Raw genomic sequence first — 20,642 nt, forward strand, 5'->3', positions numbered from 1 at the left:
ATATAGTTATTAATGATTTTAAAATAGGCGTCAATTTTTCCTTAATGCAATTCCTTAAACAATATAACATTTTATTCATTTCTAAAGAAATTCATTGTACATGCACATCCCACAGATTACACAGCAACGTTTGCTCTAAATTGCAGATGTCGTACGAGAACGTGAGCTCGACGGACGCTCGACGATCAGGAGTGACGAGTTTGAATCACCGTTACAACGCTCTCCACCGTAACAACTTAGTATACTAGCTAGTTAATTCATTAGCGGGTAAAAATTTAGAGGTCAGTAGAACTGCAACGGCTTCAACGTTGTGGTTGAAGTTGACGCAACGGCGGCGGCGGCGGCGGCGGCGAAGAGGCTGAAGCGAAAGCGATGAAGGATGTTCTGCGCTGAACCCAGTCCGCGAGGAAGAAGAGCCGGAAAGAAGAGGACGCAATGTTTTCCCGGATGCTCGGATAACCGGAAATCCTCCGTCGATAGAACAACATCGATTCTCCCTCCCCTTTTCTCCCTTTCAGTCCACTCCCGCTGCGAATCTCTGCATGCTTCCTTCTGTCCTCTGCGAATCTAGCCTCTGTCCCTACTGCCAGGTGAGAGATCACGTTCGAGCTCGAGGACGAGGATGCGAATGGACACGAGCGTGCAGCGGAAACGCTTTGCGGAACATTTGCGAGGATCCGATCATCCCGGAGAGAGGTCTGCACCGGAAGTCCCGGCCGAGCTCGTCGTTCCGACATGTACGGCGACGCACCGTTCAACACACTTACACACGCGGGTCACGACGTCGTGACGTCGCGACGTTCGTCCGGCATCCAACCGACAATAGCTATCGCGAGGTATCCCGTCGAAAAAAAAAAAAAAAAAAAAAAAAAACGTCACCAGGACTCTCGTCGTGCTCGTTGCCAGTCCGACGACGCACAACGCGAAGGTATGCCGTGTGCGCGCTACGAAAGAAAAAGGAAGACCACAACCAGACTGTACATCCCGGTCCGATCGATCCTCGACGCGAGGACGCGATCGCACCGGATCGTCGTGTTCGTCGTGTTCGTCGAGCGGACGGAACAGCACAGCGCACGTTCATCAGTGCGAAAGGCTGACGAATCTTTTGTACCGCACGTAAGCGAACGATAATGCAGTCGTCGCGATGAAGATCCCGCGCGCGTCATCCTCGACGACGACGACAACGGCGGGATAGATAATAATCCCCGCGCTGACTGACGAAAGTAAAATTAAAAACGCAGTTGCTCGTCCCGAAGGCGCGGACGAGGTCGAATATCTCTCTCCCAAAAAGACAAATGTCAATCATTACGCTATACAGGGTGCTCGTCTGACGAAACGCGTCTGAAAACTTTAAAAAAAGAAAAAGATAAAAAAATATAAAAAAAAGAAAAAAAACTGAGAATTAAGGGACGAACATGGGCTCAGCGCCGATCCGACATCCCCGCCGGATATCGGTTCTCCTTAACGTTTAAGGTTTAAAACATACGGCGCGTTGTAGGTTTTATATACCGCAGATAGAATGGACAGGAGTTCGGGCGCGCGTGCCGCGCGTCGAGGAGGTATCGAGATTCTCCATCCTCGCGCGCGTTCGCACGGCGCGCTCGTCCTCCCCGACTAATAGCACTTATTACTACTATGGTTATGGTGAATTATCATTGTAATTATCGCTAAGTAAGTGACGCGCGAGTTTCCGGCCGAAAGTATAACTTACTCCGTTGCGGTTCCTACGCGAACACATGCGGGAGAGGAGTCGCGCACGGGCGCGATCGCGATCGACCCGCCCGTCCTGCGATCGACTCCGCGACTATCCGCGATCCGATCTACAGATCGACGATCGGCGGATCGGTGAGCTCCGTCCGATCGGTGAGCATCGCCCGGGAAATGTCAGCCAGGCTGTGATTGTCCAGACGATGACGATGTCGCCAACGACGGTCCTCTTTAAGTTTCGATGTTGTTCCGCGCGACGGCATATATAATTGAATATTATAATAATATATATATATTATATATTTATATTATAATAATATTATATATTAATATATAATATATATATAATAATATATGTATAATATATAGTGAAGTTATCTTCTATTGTCGTAAAAATAGAGGAAGAACGAAGATAAAGGAAGAAGTAGATAAAAGAGCGAGAAAAAACCAAAGAAAACATAGTCATATTGCATAAAACGCAATATATCCTAGAAGCGCTTTCCTTAGACTGCGATACGAGAAGAGGAATAAACTAGAGGTATGTCTTTTTACGTTCTACTTTATTTCTACTTTATTTTTTAAGTGTAACGAATTGAGTTTGGGACGAATTGTAAAATAATTTACTGTGCAATGATTTTTGATAGAGAATTTTTATGTTTGTTCTCGCGAATGTTAGCGAGGCCTGTAATGATTCCAGATTGGAGCGTATTTTTTTTTCCTTTTTTTTCGAGAGGAAAGGACCGCTGCCGGGTGCAGGTTCGGTACGCCTATCGATCAATCGTGCGTGTTCATACGGAATTCCTGTGACTGAAATAGACAAAACATTGAACATTTCGCGTGCGATGCCCGGTCGGATACGCAGAGCGTCTCGAGCGATTTGTGCGAACGTTCGCGGAAGAAAGACAGTGAACAGAGGGTGGGAGGGGAAAGGGGGAACGGGGAATAAAAGGTATGGGGGATGGAGAAACCGAATATATAAAATATGCGTAGGGTAGGTGATAGGATAGGCGAGCGATGGAGCGGAGAGGAAAACTCTGATCTAGCGGAAATAATCAACCAAAGTACCAACAACTGACATATATATATATATATATATATATATATATATATATATATACACATATATATATAAATATATATATATATACATATAAATATACATATATAAATATATAAATATGAATTATTGAGAAGAGGAAGTATATATATAAATATATATATATATATATATATATATATAAATATTATAAATATAAAATATAATATATATTATATATGTGCGTACGAATACACACACAACGCACTTACGTACGTGACGTGTGTTCGTGCGTATGTACGTATCGAAAAGAACTAGAGAACTTAGTAAATTATTCTAGTTTTTAGCTAAATCAACGTATAATAAATTATTACGCGGAGACACATGCGGAGGGGAACGGGGAAAGGGCGGGTTTAGTGAGACGCGAAATTGCTTGGCCCTGCGCGACGCGTCGCGCTGCCACGGCTACTTTACGTTTATATATTGCATTATACACATACATTATATATATATATATATATATACATAGATATATATACATATTGTACCTACGTTTTTGGACGAGCAGAAACCTTCTCGTTTTACAATCCGCTCCGCAAATTTGTTGCTCGTCCGGGCGTGCAACGCGCGCGATACGCACCTTCACGCGGCAATTAACGGACACCCAGTGTACGCGGCTCGCACACGTGTGCGTGCGTAATCGCGTGTGTAAGTACGAGGCTAATTATACGACGAAGAGAGAAGCGCTTGGAAAAAGGACTTGCTAGTTACCGACGAATGACGATATATAATATTAATATATATTTAACGATAAAACCAAATATATATATATAAATATAATGCTAAACTGACAAAGAGATGAAGGAATAATAACGATAACAATTATTTATGGTACATATACATAACTTATACACTACGATAACGTAAACATACGCATATATTCTTGTCATTTTTAGAAGGTTAAATTTATATAATATACATATGTGAAAAAAGAGAAAGAGAGGGCGAGAGCTATTAACGATGTCGGGCGTAGTTGACTTAACGACAGGAGATTCGCGGATATTCATAGGACGTGCGAAAGTTTATCGTGATATTATCAGCAAGATCGTAGATAAATCTCTGCCACGTTTACGCTCCAGCTCGTGAACGAATACAAAGTGGAGGTGAGCAGCCACGGTCTCGTTAAACATTCATAAATCTTTTTCAAAGTTCCGGATAATATTCTTAAAAAAAAAGAATTTAGAATAATAGAATAATAAAACTTTTCTATTGCTACGCAATTATAATATATATTTTTATTACAAAATAGCTTTTTTATAAACCTAATTTTTTATAGGCTAAAATAATTATGCATTTTCACGATAATAATAATTATAATATTAATAATAATTAAATAATAAATAATTTTTATAATAATGCATTATATATTACCTTTCACGGGGAAACGAGAAATTAAAATTAAATTTATTTAAATAATATTACGTACAGTGCAGTTTAGTTGAAAACTTGATGTAACACGGAGATTTCAATTTAGCAAAAATGTCATTCGCGTGATATCGATTTATTCTCGTGGCTGCTCCAATCGGCGATCTCCGTGGAAGACACATATGTTTATACAAAAACATGCATAAATCCATTCAAACTATCTTTTCATGCTCGTAAGAGTGTATCCATCGTAGAACAGGATTGTCGCTTTCACGAATAAATATCTTGCTTCTCACGGACGATCGCCCGAACTTTATAATGCAGTAAGCAGTGCAACGCACATGCGTCAAATACGATTACGTGAACGGATCAAATAGGAATGGATTAGATTCTCGTCTACGATTCTCCTTGTCCGTGAACAGATACGTCGATCCGGCCGTGTAGATTGAGTCGGACGGTTTCCATCCCTCCGATTCCTCATCGAGACCGTAATCACGTGAGAGTAGCGCAGGCTCGCCCTCAAACAGCGAACTTGCCGCGTTTTCTTTCAACTGGATCGCGTACATTCGGCGATTACATCGTCTTCGCAATCGACTAGGAAACGCGCGCGAAAACTGGGTGATGGATCGCAGGGAAGATCTTCGCCGCATCTCGCGGCAACCGGGATCCGAGGATGCGTTCTTTGTGTCGCGCATCGATTTTCGATACGCCGACGATATCCGGGTTCCATCGGATGCTTTTTGCTACGCGAGTGTCTCGCGCGAGTCGTAGATCGCGGATGATTCGATTCTCCCGTATAATTATTCGCACGCGTTCTTTACTCTCGTGGGACGTGCAAATTTCAAAGAGAAAAAGAAAGAGGAAAAGAGAAAGAGAGAAAGAGAAAGAGAGGAATGAGATTATCCTCGGACGACAAGCTCGACAAAGTCCACTTGAAAGAAATCGCAAAGCGACACGACGTAGAAACGAACGCCCGAAGGTGGAAATTGAGAAAAAAAAGTGATGCCAGATCGCTAACATGAATACGTATAGACACACGCACATATACACGCATCGCGCGTCTCTCCTTCTCTCATCTTTACATACACACATATACATAGCATACACGACATATACATACCATTGCGAGCGACACTTCTCAGTGCAGTGACATACATACACATCATACACACATGTATATCGACATTGTTTGCTTCTACGCAAGCATCACTCAATAATACCACCACTAATTAAGCTTTTTAAAGTCTAACAGTACTAATAGCAAATATCAAGGAACACAACCTACCCTACTAAATATCATAATGAATAACGATAGATAACATATAAATATATAAATAATATACATATATAAATATAATATAAATACGAAGATAACGACGATTGTAAACAAACCAAAAAAAAAATACAACTATTTTATCCAAACAAAGTTTTTGCTACAACCGAAGTAGTGTGCATCTTGCTATTGAAATAAATGAGACTTAAGGGGGATAAAAAAAAAAGAAGGATATTCTTAGCTCTAAGAAGAAATAATAATATGATAATAGTAATCTGTGAGGATCAGCTTTGAATTTATTTTTACATGACGTGATTGTAATGCTGAGACGAATTCGATGCTCGCGATTAATGTTCCGAATTCTGGGAAGCGAAACGCGCCCGCGCGAAATCCCAGGCGTCAAAACGCGCCGCGTCCGCGAATCGGATTCGCGACTCCGTGACGATTCGAGGCGCTCGATATATCCGTCGCGCGGATTTATTTGCATCCGCAAGATATCCATCATCGCGTGATACCGCCGCCTTTCGTCGAATGCGGGGTAATCTGCGTAACGCGCGGACAATATCTCATAATGAAAATTGTCGGTCACACGGGCCGGTTGCCAAATGAAGATCGATGCTCCAGACGATCTGCGTGTACGTTTAAGTGGATGCAAACAGATTCTCGCGGTTCCTTGATTTGCAAGTGAATCAAGCCAGATTAGAGGGAGACGGAGACACGACGAAATAAGAATGAATCATGAGAAGCAAAGAATAAGATATAATGTTATACCGATGTTTCAATGAAATATATTAACTGCAAGAAGTAAATCAGTTAGAAAGCGGGTGTAATTGAAACAGAAATCAGACGAAGATCTACTCTTCTTTCACGCTTTAACTTGTAAATAGCATGAACAAATCTGTACTTTGTGTTGAAATATTATTTATCATCTGGTCGCATTATCATACTTATTTTTTTCTTACCGATCTCTGGTCTTATTCGTCTAATTCGCCGTGCCGGTTCCTTAAATCTGGGGATTCAGCCACAAATGCGTCGCGAGTCGCGAATTCGATTGATCGGCGCGCGTCGTTGTCACGAACGTCCATCGATCTTGCGCCGCGACGCCGGATCCGCGATCCGCGAACAAACGAGAAGCGCGCGATCGGATCCGCGTTTACATGCTATTTCCTAATTTATCGCATCGACCCTCTTGCCAAAGCAAAGCGGGGAAGACGCGCGAGCCGCGTTCGTGGATCGCTGTACCGGCTAATCGCCAACACGCGCGCGAGGAGACACGATTAAAAGACGAGAACTCCACGCTCTCTCTCTCCCTTCGAAAGAAGGGAAACGAACATCGGACACACCAGCAGCAGCAGCAGCAACAGCACCCGCCACCGCACTCACACGATGAACAGCCAAAATACCTATCAAAACCCTCACGACACCGCTACGCCGCGTTGTTACCAAGTCCCAATTAGACGTAGAAACGTAAATTGGAATCAAGTCACGCGCGCCGCGACGCGATCCGGTAGCCGTGGTGTCGGTGATACTAGGAAACAGGGTATGTTTTTTGCAATTATTTGCGTAACTTGTAAAAAAATGATGTTAACGAGAAATAAATACATCTTCACTTACACACACACACACACACATTCGCACACAACAAGCATCACACCGCACACAGAATCACGCGAAGTACACGAAGGTATTACACACGCGCGCCAATCCAGCCACAAGGAAACCACATTACGAGTAAAATAGAGACACGAGACGAGCGAGGCTGAGAGAAACACTTAACTAAGGCCGCTAATCGTACTACTTCTTAAATATAACGAGTAAACTAAACTAAATATGTGTCGTCGTAGGCTTTAAGCGCGAACGTTAGAGACTCGTCGCGTATTCGGGAAGCGAACTTCATCGTTCACGGTTTAGGAGCGGAGCCGGTTTTTAGCGGGCCATCCCTTGTATCGCGTATCGCTGACGGAGCTTTGGTTTCCTTGTCTTCGCGACAGACGTTCGCCGAATCTGTTCGATCTCGCAAGCCCGAAACACGCATCCGGTTGCGGGCCGCGCGAGGCCAATCAGAATCGGCAAAAACGCACAGCGTTCTCCGAGCGCAACGCTCGTTCTTCCTTTCCAGCCCCGCGTCACTCTTCTCTCCGTCATCCGCCCCCCTCCCTGTCCATCTCGGCTTTAACGTCGCGATCGTCTCCTCGCCACCCCTCGGATGCACACAAATCCCGTTAGAAGGAGAACATAACCTAGAAAGGGGTGTGTAGATGAGTCGCGAGAACGTCGCAGCTGCTAACTGTTATACAATTCGCCGTTCAACACATGTTCAGGGCGATCGATGTCAATTTCTTCAGGTACGCTTACGCGTTATTACACGACGAGAGCGACTGATGTTTTCCCATCACTTGTCGTTCTTCTATTTCCGTCTTTTTTTTTTTTCATTTTATACAACAAAAACGTCGCGTGCGCACGGCTTAAAAACTGGCCATCGAATTTTCGTCGCGTCGTCATGAAGTCGTTCTCGCGAGAGACCCGAGTCACACGGTATCATCCCGTGCTTCTCCACCCGGCCATACTTCGATCGACTACCCGGGACCAATCGTTCCTTCTCACCTTCCCCCCCCCCCCCCTCACCGAAGAACAGCGCGTTTCCCAGTTATGCCGTTCGGCACGCGAGAGATCGTTTAGGCACGAGTCCGGATTGTACAGCGAAGTGTATCTCCTCCCCTTCACGAAGGCACGATTTCCTTCCTTACACTCTCGCTTTTCCCCCACTCATCTCTTTGAAAAAAAAAACACAAGCCCGTCTTGGACCAACGACCACTGCGAGATGACGAGCGTGCGGGAGAAAAAAAAAACGAGGCTTTTCCGCGCTACGCTTACGAGCGACGGACTTTTAACGACGGGGAGCGACTCTATATCTTAGAATACTAGAAACTCCACGTATAACGAGCTTAACGTAGTGCGCTGAAATTCTTTGTAACACGAGGTTTTCGATTCTCAGAGAGTCTTTTCTTTCGTACGTACGGCAAGGCGAATAGGATACGTTAAAATGAGGCGCGCGACTGCGTTTGTTCAACGAGCGCGTGTCCTTTACAGCAAATGGAATTCAACGGTTGATCAATGTACGGTTTGCTGTGTCGAGAACAGCGGGACGATAGCTAACAGCATGACTTTGAGCTCTTTCTAGGCACTTTTCGCGTTTGCAGGGTGATTGAGAATTGTCTTATTCTTCTTCTACGAATCCCATCTTCACTCTTGTGCATACTTCACTCGATATTCCTTTCTGTAACGCTTCTGCGACGATACACACACGCACGCTATTCGTCATGTACGTTTTCACAAAAAATCTATTATTAATAAATACGTTTTGCGCGTGAATTTTTTAAAATATAAAAACGAATATTAAAAGAAACAGATTATCGCAGTGCTTTAGAATTTCTCATTAAATTTAATGCGTTTATATTCCTATACAGCGAATAACTTACAAAATTTATTATTACTTTTCGAATATTATTTTAAAATAAATAAAAATTCTACAATTGTGTTGGATAAGAGAGATTCTTCCATATTTCATAATTTATATCTCTATATCAACTTTTTGTCGAGTTTTAACATTTTAAAAATCCAGCGCACGCGAATTATTCATGAAGAAGCACGTGGCGTGTGTGTGCACGCGCAGCGTTATATTTACTCTACTGCAATCAGCTTTCTGGCAGTAATAAGTCGAACGAGAAGCATTTGATTATCTCGTCGGCCGGCTCCGCCTTAGATCGAGATCACTTATCTATATAATACCTATAATACGAGGTGCGCCGTGAGTTGATAGAAATCTCAATGTTTTCACACGGAAGATTGACACAAGTTTCTGTTTAAAACTCTAGCTTTTAGATAATCCTGGAGTTATTTACTTCTCAGATAATCGATTCGCAAGGTACCATCAATCAATGCTTAAAATAACGTTAATCCTTTCGATACGGTGGCGTAAGACGCGAAACAGTCATCGGCTGGTGAATGTAGTTTAATGATTTCTCAACAAATTTGTTGAGAACATAGATTGTCTACAACGAATGTTTTTCAGACGGCGTTTATATGCGGTCTGCGACCGCAATGAATGTTTCTTGTTATATATATTCGGCATCAGTATCGAAAGGCTTAAGAACGATACGTTAAGATATAAACTGCAAGATTACGAAGAGAATAAACCCCGTTAATAACCTTTCGAGTTGTTCATCTGCGAGACTTTTCCATGTGTAGCACACTTATTTGTGAGAATTGTTTGATTATTTCCGAACTTGGTTTATTTTCGCAAACTTGAGTTGAGTTGAGTACTCGTGAGTTTTGAAACATCGCGACCGAAACGTTGTCAATACCTTGCAGACGCGCGACAAGCTAACGACGCCCTAAAGTACGCCGTTGAGTGTTAGAACGAAGCATAAACAGCTAAGAAAACGTCGATTCGTGACATTGTAATTGGATGAGGTCCTTTTTTCCATCTATTTCTCGCATTTAATGCAAGGGAAAATAAAGAAAAATATTTATCAAGATTATCTATGAATTTCTAACAAAAATTGGAAGATGTGACGATTTGCAACGCGAGAAACTTGCAAATTTAATAATTACAGTTAAACCACAGCATTGTTGCCTTGTACAAAAATTCGGCCCTCTAAATTAAAAATAAATATTGCATTTATTTTCGGCGTGCAATTAGACGATCGATGTTGACGGAGCAGTAATTGATTAAAATGCCATATAGCCACAACTGCATCACGAATCGACCGTAGGGAAACCGTTATAGATCTCGCATTAGAGAGTATATAAAAGCGAACGTATCGGGACGAAAGAAATGACGGATGTGTTAGAGCGAGGAACGCGTAACTGAGAACGCAAATAGGGCTTGTGGTACGTAGCTCTTACGAGACGTCGAATAGCGGTTTGAGAAGATATTTGCATATAGCATAGTTTTATATAGCGAGCCACCTTAAGCGTATAAGGGAATGGTTATACACATAATGATTATTATGATTATCGCTAACGCGTACTTTTTAAGAGTAAAACGCACTGTAATCACCTGTCACGGGGACAGAATCTACACACGTCACACAAGTCACACAAGTCACAGCGCTAAAAGCGCTACTCTCACATGCATATACGTATATATATATCGAGCGCATATGTATAAATACATACAAAATAACACTTTCGAGTAGAATATGCGCTTAGCCCGAGAGGACTCGGCGGTAGACGAGCGAGAAAGAATCGATGGAGCAGCGCGGAAAGCGCGAAGAGAGAGAACGAGTGGGTGAGAATGCGTGTATGCGACGAATGCGTGTTTCGGGATGAACGAGAGCGAAACGGAGAACATGACAATGAGCGAGAGGGATACGACATTAAAGGGTTACTTATATATATATATATAAATATATACAGACAGAACATATTTTAAATAATTAATCGCCAAAAAAAGACAAGTTTTTAACTCTAATCTCGTAGCGCGTAAGGTCAAGATATAATTTAACGTATATATTATACATACTATATATATATATATAATATAAATAATATGATGATTGAAAGTCGACTCTAAAATTAAATTTTAATCGAGAGCACGCGGGTGAGCGTTAAAGGTTCTCGCCAACGGCCACGTGCGGATAAAAAAAGAAGGAAAAAGACGACACAAGGCACTCGAGTTACGACGGATCTCATAAGAGGGAGCGAACGGGGGACGGAGGGGGGGAGGGGGAGGGGAGACGTGAGTGAAGAAGCATCGAGAGTCGTCGTTGGCCGCGTTTTGGAAGCCGGCTGTCCCAAAAATTCCCGTCGATCGATATAAGGCCCACACGATTCGGATATATTCGTCTCGTTCCAATTCTAAAAATCCTTGTGCAATTCCATAGCGCGCCGCGTCCGCACTTTCATCGTACGCGACGATACACATGCATAGACACGCAACGAATATCGGAAGTCCGGTGGACGTGGACGGATTTGGAGAGTATTGAGAGACTCTCCGATAATACTCATTTATCAGTCATCATATTTTTCCATGGGTTCAAATCAAAAAAATCGTCACGCGCATCACCGGACATTTGATATCGTACGAACACGCGTACGCCGGGAAGAACAATACGTAAAAGTAGAATCGGCAACTGTGGGAGGTTGCGTATCAGGGACGAAAAACCTAGAGCCGAGATTTGTCGGGTCGAGAGCGAACATTTTCTTTAGCGCGCGCCTGAATTAACTGTACGGATACCGATGAGGATAATGTTGAGGTTATCGAAAGCGGATCCGTTCCTTGGAATTATGCCAATTTGACAATTTAAATAGCGCACGACAATGTAGAACGTCCTCGAATTTCTATTCGTCATCGATGACTCGCGAGACTGTTCGACATGAGCGACTTAGCTTCCGCTTTTTCGTGCGAGGTCTCGTTTCGATCAGCGTGAGAGTAAGAGAATAATATTGTGCCAACATCGATTCTTCCAAATTCATCACCGCCGCTCCGAGCACATCGCGTCGCGCCGCAAGCAATGAAATAAACATCGCGACACGTTGTCGCGTTAATCGACACTCTTTGTGAAGCATTGACGAATACCCGAGCGTTCTCATATTTTTTTTTCTTCTAATGCGACGCAAGCAGCTCGTTCGCGTCACCGTGTAACTTATTCGATTCTCTCAATTACGCCGTTTAATTATTGCAATAATTTTATCACGTACAAAGAGCGCAGCTTGATCACAATTGGAATTTCGAATCGATATATTTTTCTCGCAAAGTAACTCGAGGAGCAAGACTGAGAATAAAGCCGGGCCGGGATCGTGGAAATTATAATGCAACTACTTCGGCGCCTGCTCGGAGTGCAACAGTTGGCTAACAAGTGGCTCTTTCGCGCGAGATGCCGGTGTGATAACGTGCGAACGGTCGACGAAATAAAGCGTGGCACACTTTCGAGATGACACCCAAAATTCTCCAATTGTCGGTGTTCATTGTCCCTCCCTCAAAAATTCTAAGTTAATCTGTCCTGATTGAAATCGCGAAAAAATCACGCACCGATGTCGATCAATGTTAACCGCAATAACTTCCTTTTCGGATTATAAACGGTATAATCTAAAAAGAACGAAGAGAAAAAGCAGATCTTTGTTCGTGTAAGACTCATTTTACACTAAGGCGAGCTTACTTACTTTTTAACGATTTGAAAATAAAATTTTATAAAGATACATATTTTATAAGAAAGAAAAAAAAATAGTGTGAGAGAACAAACTTATAAAAACCGGAAAAGGATATTACGTCTTAACTGCAAAAAAAAAGAAACAAACTTCACGTATCATACTTTCAAGCTCGTCTTTACTGCGCTCTTTTCGGAAAAAGCGAATTCCAGCAGCACGACGTAAAAGTAACAATAATCACGCGGGAAAGGAGCACAAAGTTTATCCGACCGAAAATCAATACGAGGAGAGATGCTTTAGAATCTCGCTCTTAATTTTTCACCACGGTCTCGGGCGGCGTCGGCGGAGTGTCCCGGTGACCCAAACGCTCGCACATGATACGCGCACTCTCCACTCGTTAAAAAGATTCCCACGATCGATGCTAAAGCATGCCGCTACGCTGTGATCCTACAATTTTAATAAACACATTCTATTCTCATGAACTGTCCTCAAAAGATTTCCACTGTATCACGATCGCGCGATTACGTATCGAATCCCAAAGATAACTCTAGTCGAATCGAAGACGTTTAGTGAAACCGTACTTAGTACAATGATTGTTTATTGCGATTATTTTTTTTTTTTCGCTTGATTACATATACAGGTTGTATTTATTATATCGGCTTTATAGTTTCTCGCATTTCTCGTAACGATGCGCTTTTGCTGTTTACTTGAGATGTTATATATACTGTTGCGAATACACTATAATTGTTAAATGACTCCGTGATAAGCGAATCAACGACAGTTGCCCGTGGCGAGTCGATCGTCGCTGAAGAACGGGATCGTTTCAGGCCCAGATTGTACCGTCCAGGCGAGAGTAATTTCTCGAATATCGCTGATCGCTCCAGTGGACGGTTTATCTATCTGTGTTTTTTTTTCCTTACGGAAAATGTCGAAAAATCAAGAAAGATTACAGAAAATCAGGTTAAATTGAATATTACACGTTAAAATAATTTTCAAACTCTGCACCGACCATTCAATGTCTATCTTTTATAAATCTACTAAATTTTTCTCTTGAAAAATTCTACTTTTCAATTCTTTCCATAATGGCTGACATTTCATATTTTTATCTCTGGAGTATAATTTTAATTTATAACATTTTCTGGAGATAAAATCTCGTCGATGGATGAACCGTTTCCAGGGCGAACAGACAACGCGAGCAAAATGTAGAACGATTCCTTGCACGCGTTAGTCGTTTATCGTTGTCGACGGATCACGCCGTCGCCCTCGATAACGATTTGGCGACGATTCCGCCCCGGCAATTGTCGTTCGTTAGGAGACATATAAGTCTAATCGTACGAAAAAAAAAAAAAACCACGACGGTGCGCGCGCGTCGCGCGCACCGCGAGACTGACTTTAAAACACTCGCTTGCAGGAATTTCGGAAACAGTGCAATTACGACTTAAAAGTCTGTGGATCTAGTCAGAATGGGGGAATTTCTAGTGATCTCTAGTCAGGACACACGTCGTTTTTTGAGAGTCCATTCGGGAGAAACGTCGATTGCATCGGACATTCTAGACACGCCCGCGCGAGCGAATCTTTGAATAATTGCTATAAATATATATACATATAGTTTAGGTGTCCTTACGAAAGTGCAAAAGGAACGGCTAATATATATCGTGCGGCGGTCGGTGTGTGAAAAAGAGTGCGTCTTTCGTGACGACGGTCGGTGCTTTGTCGCGGCGTGAAATTAAAAAAAAAAAAAAGAAGAAGAAAAGGACACGACGCGGATGCACAAGATATCCGATACCCATGCGACGCGATCCGCGATCGCGTCATCGTCCCTTTTCGTTTTTCACCATCACCGTGCTTATGGAAACAGGAAAAAGAGCATTCGCAATCGCAATTATTGCCTGCTGCATATTACCGCTTCTTCGTACGCGGCATGTCCAATCGACGATGTCGTGCATGGGCGTTTCACTTGCGTTCTCGGATTTGGATTTGCTTTCGACCGCCGTAGATCACTCTGAGGACGATCCGACTGCATCCCGTACTCGAGGCTAAAAGTGTAGAATTTTTTAACTGTACTTACGACTATAATCTAACCTGTATATTTTTACATATTGAATATAGGGAAGTGAATTGAGGGTCGACGCGCGGGAGAAGGCGCGGGTGAGAGTCGAGTATATTAAAAAAAGAAAACAAGTAAAGAAGCACGCGTGAATATAGAGGTGAATATACACACATATACACCCACACACACACACACGAATCTAATTATAAACTTGATAAGGACGCGCATAATTCTCACACGTAAACACAAAACAGACACACACGCATACTTGGGCGCGACACTACAAGTATCCTCGAGCCTTGAGGGAGAAAGATATTATACAGGTCATAAAAGATGAAATCGGTTTTATTGTTGATTTCGGCGTGGCATACAATAAAATTTTGTAATCGGTGGCCCCGGGGCCGCGCTTTCGCGCCTGGGGCCCGAGAACGTTGCGTAGTATAATCAAACACCGATATACAATGCGAGTTTTTCCTCGACCGGAACCGGGGCGACTGTCGCGGACGGGTCAGGATCGCCGAGAGCGCGAGGGCGCGCGATCAGGGATCAGGGAAAACCGAAATCCGCGTGAAGTGGGACGGGATCGTCCCCCGGCGATCCTGAGGGCGCGCCACGATACGTCGCCGCAACACGCGTCGCAGGAAGATATCTGTACATAGAGAACTGCAACATAGCACAGGGTGTACGTACATGCCGGTGCACACGTAATGTCCTATATAGCGGAAAATACTAACTATGATAGTGTATGAAAATAATAAGACGTTCGCGGAGCAGGCCGGGGCGCTTGATGACGGAAGAGCTTCGCCTCTTTTCCCCTTCACGACGAATCTCGCCCTCGCAGGTAAGACCCTCGGAAACGAGAGAGAGAGAGAGAGAGAGAGAGAAAGAGAAAGAGAGAGAGAGACCGTCGCCCCAACGGTGCATAGTAATTGACAATTTACGATCGCTACGCTCGCACCTTCATGACGATAAATCAGAACGAAACGCGTGTAAGACGGCGCGAAAAAAAGAAAAGAGGAAGAAGATAGTGAGAGCGTATTTGGGCTCGTTCCCTTATTATAAAGATCCACAAGTTAGGTTTTTTTTTTTATTCTCGTTTAAGAATGACTCTCTCTTGCCGATGATAATGCAGGGAATGTGCATTAATAGTTTAATTGAAAAAACCTTAGTCAAAGTATTCTTATATTTTATTGTTCGGTTGTTTCGACGTTACTGACAAGCGTGGAAGCACGCTGTATTATAAGTTTCATACGTGCAACTGTAGATTAGTTTCCCATTTCGATATATTCCGCTGTAAAACGAGATGTGTGAGGAAGGTCTTTTTTTAGTTAGCAATGCCCCGAAACGGAGGTAGCATTACAATAACTATTTATTACGTGCGAAACAGTATTAATCGACGATAATGCGTTATAAGCGAGTGTGCAAAATTTATGAATCGATCGAATCGACGACATGGTTGATTTACTACTATTAAGATTATTATTATTATTGTTTGATTATTATTGTACTTTTATGATCATTATTGTATTAATGCTACTGTCGCTATTTTACCGCTGTATCACTGATATTACCGTCAAATGGCGATTATTATAATTATTTCGTAATGAACTGTATAAAAGTCGGACGGCTGGATCGGACGTAAAAATAGGTGGGAGCAAAACTTGGGTAAGATGTGTGCTTTGTGTAGGAAGAGCAAAAACTCTGTCTATAAAACTTAAGAAATTCGATGCGGTTGCGAGCGTACGCCGAGAAGACAAACGATCGACGCCATGTAGATCAAAAAAGTAATCGATTTAAAACGGTAGTGCGAGATGCGACAGAGCGTTATTAGCATATCAGCGTGTTGAGCTTAGAGAGGCGCGCGGAACACAATGAGACTACGCGTGATAATAATATTACCAGTAGTATGTGTGCGTTTAGAGAGCAAACGAGAGAGAAACAGTGAACGAACGGTTGTATGATGGCAGGTGTTTCGGAGAAGCAAAACAGGTCGTGCGAAACGTTTCTCGGTGCTGAAAAAACGCGATGTCCTTGATACTGTTATATTTTAACACACACGCACACAAATAGATGATTATTGATATATCAAAAGTGATTATACTGAATTAAAATACTATGTTGTAATAAAAGGGAAACTAACATTAGTATCAAATATTACACTAATGCGAATTATTAACGTTGGATCAGCAATGTAACGTCTATGCACTTTTCATGAAAATCGTGAGAATTTAAAAATGTCAAACGTCGACGTGTAACATGCGTCACGTACGCGAACGAACCTAGAAAATAATTAAATACAAGAATATGATATCGTACATAATAGTGTGAAGTAAATTCACGATATTTGCATACAAGATATATTGCTGCATCGTAACGATAGTATTGCTTTCCCATTACGTTGTAAAAAACAGTGTCAGTGGCATCGAACAGCATTTGACATGTGTGTAAAGGAACGTTTGCGTTCGACCGAAGTCTCCGAAGCTTTACTGAGGCTTTCATCGGCAGAATTTTTCGTCACGCGCACGGAAACGAGAATCAGAGACAAATTGCGATGCTGCTACGCGTAACGTCTACAACGAACGTTACGCGAAGCGTGTACTGTAAAATTACAGCGGGCTGTTTACGACGCGGCGAATATCGAGAAATTCCGCCGACATGTGTAGAGAATAAATAGTTATTTATAAAGTCACTCTAATCGAGGGCGAGAGAAGTAAAGTGCGAGACTAGGGGTGAGGGATGCAGGCGCGAGGGGTGCGATGCAGGGGTGAGGGTAGCGCGCGAACGGAAGATATGCCATTTTGAATTATTATTTTCATAAGGGGAACGTGTAAGATATAAAATATAATATATAATATATCGATATGGACGAATTAACAGCATCATCGGGACTTATGATCGCGACGATGATGATGGTTAATATTATTATTATTGCTATTATTATGGTTATTGATTATGATTATTATGGAATGACGATTATTATTATAACGAGAAAAAAAGAAGCTAATGCATTATATAAAAATAAAAGTAATTACACTTAACACTTACGTTAGGAAGCTAGATACATACATTTGACGCAAGCGAGAAAATGGAGTAACCCACGCGTTCGACGAAGAGGAGTCTAAGCGACATAAATTAACGTCGTACATTTCTATATCAAGGTAGAACACGGGGACGTATTATAATGAACTAACACAGTTTTTAGCGAACGTCGCGGGTACCTGCATTTCGTCGAAAAAATTATGGGATACAAAATGATCAAGTATCTGCGAGAATCGTTGAACTTTATCAAGTTATACATAAATCCCTCGTTCGCGTTTGGTTGTACCGTTTTTGTTGAGATGACACTTCGCATTTCGTTCGTTTTCCCAGTGACATCATCCTCATGCTAAAAAAAAAATTGACGAAAATTGACTGACCCGTGTCTATGGACGGAAAGAGGTTTCCCGACGTACGCATTTTCGCGCCACGGACGTGTTCCCGTATTTCGAATTCGTAATTCTGATGATTTGTATCCTCCGTTCGTTTTTTGTCTTACGTGAACGCCGAGCCGAAAGTTCTCCGTACGACGTACCTTATCCTTAACTTGATTACATAAACTAGCTATTACGGACATGGCCATTAGCAGAGAAATGTACCATTCAGATAGTTTATCATTAAAGAAACGGTAATCATCATAGGTATATTAACGACATTATTTATATTATTACGCATATTATATATAAATAATTGATAACAGATACTAACCCCCTCCCTAAAGAGAAAGAGAGAGAGAGAGAGAGAGAGAGAGAAAAAGAGAGAAAGAGAGAGAGAGAGAGAGAGTGAAGTATTGCGAGAGCGGGAGGGGGATGGGAAAAGGGGGAAAACTACGAAAGGGTCGCGTCCGCGTGGACGCGACGGCGGCGGTGCGTCGTTTTTTTTCGTAACGATGTCACCGGCACGAGAGTGAAAAAAAAAAAGATAATGAATAAATCGCCAATTACTTTAACTTCGACAGTACTATTATTTGTATATGCCGAACGATTATGCCGTTTTCAGCGCAACATATTTTGGCAATTCTCTTTGGTGGTATGGTTCATAGCGATCGCGTTTCGGTGAGAGAAAGAAAGAGCGCGAGCGAGAGAGAGAAAGAGAGAGAGAGAACGAGAGCGAGAGCGAGAGAGAGAAAGAGAGCAAGCGAGAAAGAGAGCGAAAGAGAAATGGCGAAACCGGAGAGAGGGAGAGAAAGAGGAATAAAAGAATAAAACAAACGAACAAAATAAAAATCAGAAGTTTCTATACTTTTTACGGAGATTGTTATAGTCTAAGCGCACACTGATCAAGGCATTCGTCGCTCGGCAAAAGCATAATACAATTATTAATATAAAATTTATAACAGAAATAAAATAAATGAAGTTAATAAATATGTACACTGTATAATAAACATTATTTCCTATTAATAATTCACGTCTCTTTATTTATCAATCTCCCAGTCGTCAATCGGACATTACATAATATTATTTAATATACATACATATATATATAAAATATGCGTTCTATACACATGTTTTCCACATATCTTTCAATTACAAAATTATAATTTACAGGTCTCATACAAATGCGTGTTGAATATATCAGTGTATCTGGCACTTTCTCTTTCCGACCATCAGTAATCCAAGCCGCTTGCTGACGACTGATATAATCATTTTCAACATTGATAATCCCTAACTAACATAACAAGAAATAAAAGAATTTTTTGCTAGATCTCGATATATTTTTTAAGTAAACATGGAATTATGCAAAGATGCCAAGTCCTTCTCCCTCTCCACCGCTCGTTTCTTTTCCTTCCTGTACATTTCGTAGTCCTCATCGTCCGTCGGCAATTCGTATCGGCAGAGAGGACACGAGTTGGTCTGCAAATGCAAGGTTGCAATGATTAAAATGCACAATAAACATTTGTACATTCAATATCGTTCGTCTTGTCATTATTTTAAATTGTTTTTGCATTACTTCGCAATTTGACATACTTTTTCCAACCACGGTAAAATACACTCTTGATGAAACGTGTGACCACAGGGCATCGACTTCGCTTTATCGCCCGTCTGAAATTCCTTCAGGCAAACCGGACACTGCTTGGTCTCATTGGAATCGATTTTAATTTCCGGCAAATTTTTCACCGCCTCCTTCGATGCCGGCGGTGGAAGTTTCTCATCCTGTCCGAGCATGTCCCACGTGCCGAAATCCCGCAGAAACCGCACCATTTGAATCATAAGATTCGGCGGTTCTCCATCATCCAGTGGCCTCCAGCCCATTTCTTCAAAATAACCAGCCATAACGTCAAAGTCGCAGAAATATACGTCACGAATAAAACAGCAATATCACGGCGTCCGCTTTTATTGCAACGAATAACTTCACTTTTATCTTCGGTATTCGCGATCAATCTTCATTCCACAGACATCTTGTTTATACTGCTGTGGAGTTATCACGTCATACACGATCTATCAAAAGCCTTGAGTCATACTGAAAGCGAATAATCGGTTTGGAGCAGAGAACAAGAAAATGTTAGAGGGTCTTCGCGTGGCTAAAGACCAAAGCGGAAACTCGATGCAACTACGTTGAACATTTGATATCGTAATATTGATTAAACGTAAATATAAACGACTGCTTTGCATTTTAAATCGATGGCTGTTGATATGTGCAAAACTCTAAAAAAAGACCACTAATTACCGAAAAGAATATATATATTTTTTTCAGATTTACATAGTCTTGTGATGACCATAGTCTGATAAAGCAACTTGCAAGCAAGAACTTCATTGCTGCATCTGTCACGTGCATCACAAATCAGTTATTTGATATAAAAATTTTTTAATTAATTGTTATATTTATTATATTTTAATACAATTTTAATATAATTACATTAAATTTGTATAATACGTTCAGATATATTTTACAAACCGTATGCTGTTCCAAAGCAAACCTGTTTTATCATCGTCTACACCAACAGCTTGCCTGAGCATCTATCA

General features: G+C 41.9%; 2 protein-coding genes across 25 annotated transcripts in view; one reads left to right on the forward strand and one right to left on the reverse strand.

The window, feature by feature from the left end:
- The window catches only part of bru3 (bruno 3), a 546,305-nt gene extending 527,223 nt beyond the window's left edge, over positions 1-19,082 (forward strand). For all 24 annotated transcript variants that reach the window (XM_067349162.1, XM_067349163.1, XM_067349155.1 and 21 more), the window contains one exon: positions 147-19,082. The gene's annotated coding sequence lies outside the window, so the exon portion shown is untranslated. The remainder of the gene's footprint in view (positions 1-146) is intronic.
- LOC105671734 (E3 ubiquitin-protein ligase RNF181) lies at positions 19,066-20,177 on the reverse strand. Its single transcript, XM_012366148.2, has 2 exons — positions 19,647-20,177; positions 19,066-19,532 (listed from the first exon to the last, which is right to left on the reverse strand). The coding sequence occupies exons 1-2, from the start codon at positions 19,950-19,952 to the stop codon at positions 19,398-19,400; spliced, it is 441 nt and encodes a 146-aa protein (XP_012221571.2). The 5' UTR covers positions 19,953-20,177; the 3' UTR covers positions 19,066-19,397.
- Positions 20,178-20,642: the final 465 nt, after the last annotated feature.

Source organism: Linepithema humile, chromosome 2, assembly GCF_040581485.1.
Source record: "Linepithema humile isolate Giens D197 chromosome 2, Lhum_UNIL_v1.0, whole genome shotgun sequence".
NCBI classification, from domain to species: domain Eukaryota; kingdom Metazoa; phylum Arthropoda; class Insecta; order Hymenoptera; family Formicidae; genus Linepithema; species Linepithema humile.

Bases quoted from the DNA above. Each gene is read 5' to 3' on its own strand.
- LOC105671734 (XM_012366148.2), bottom strand. From the start codon at position 19,952: ATGGCTGGTTATTTTGAAGAAATGGGCTGGAGGCCACTGGATGATGGA. The intron at 19,533-19,646 runs GTATGTCAAATT...TTGCATTTGCAG, and splicing joins TTTTACCGTGGTTGGAAAAA to ACCAACTCGTGTCCTCTCTG.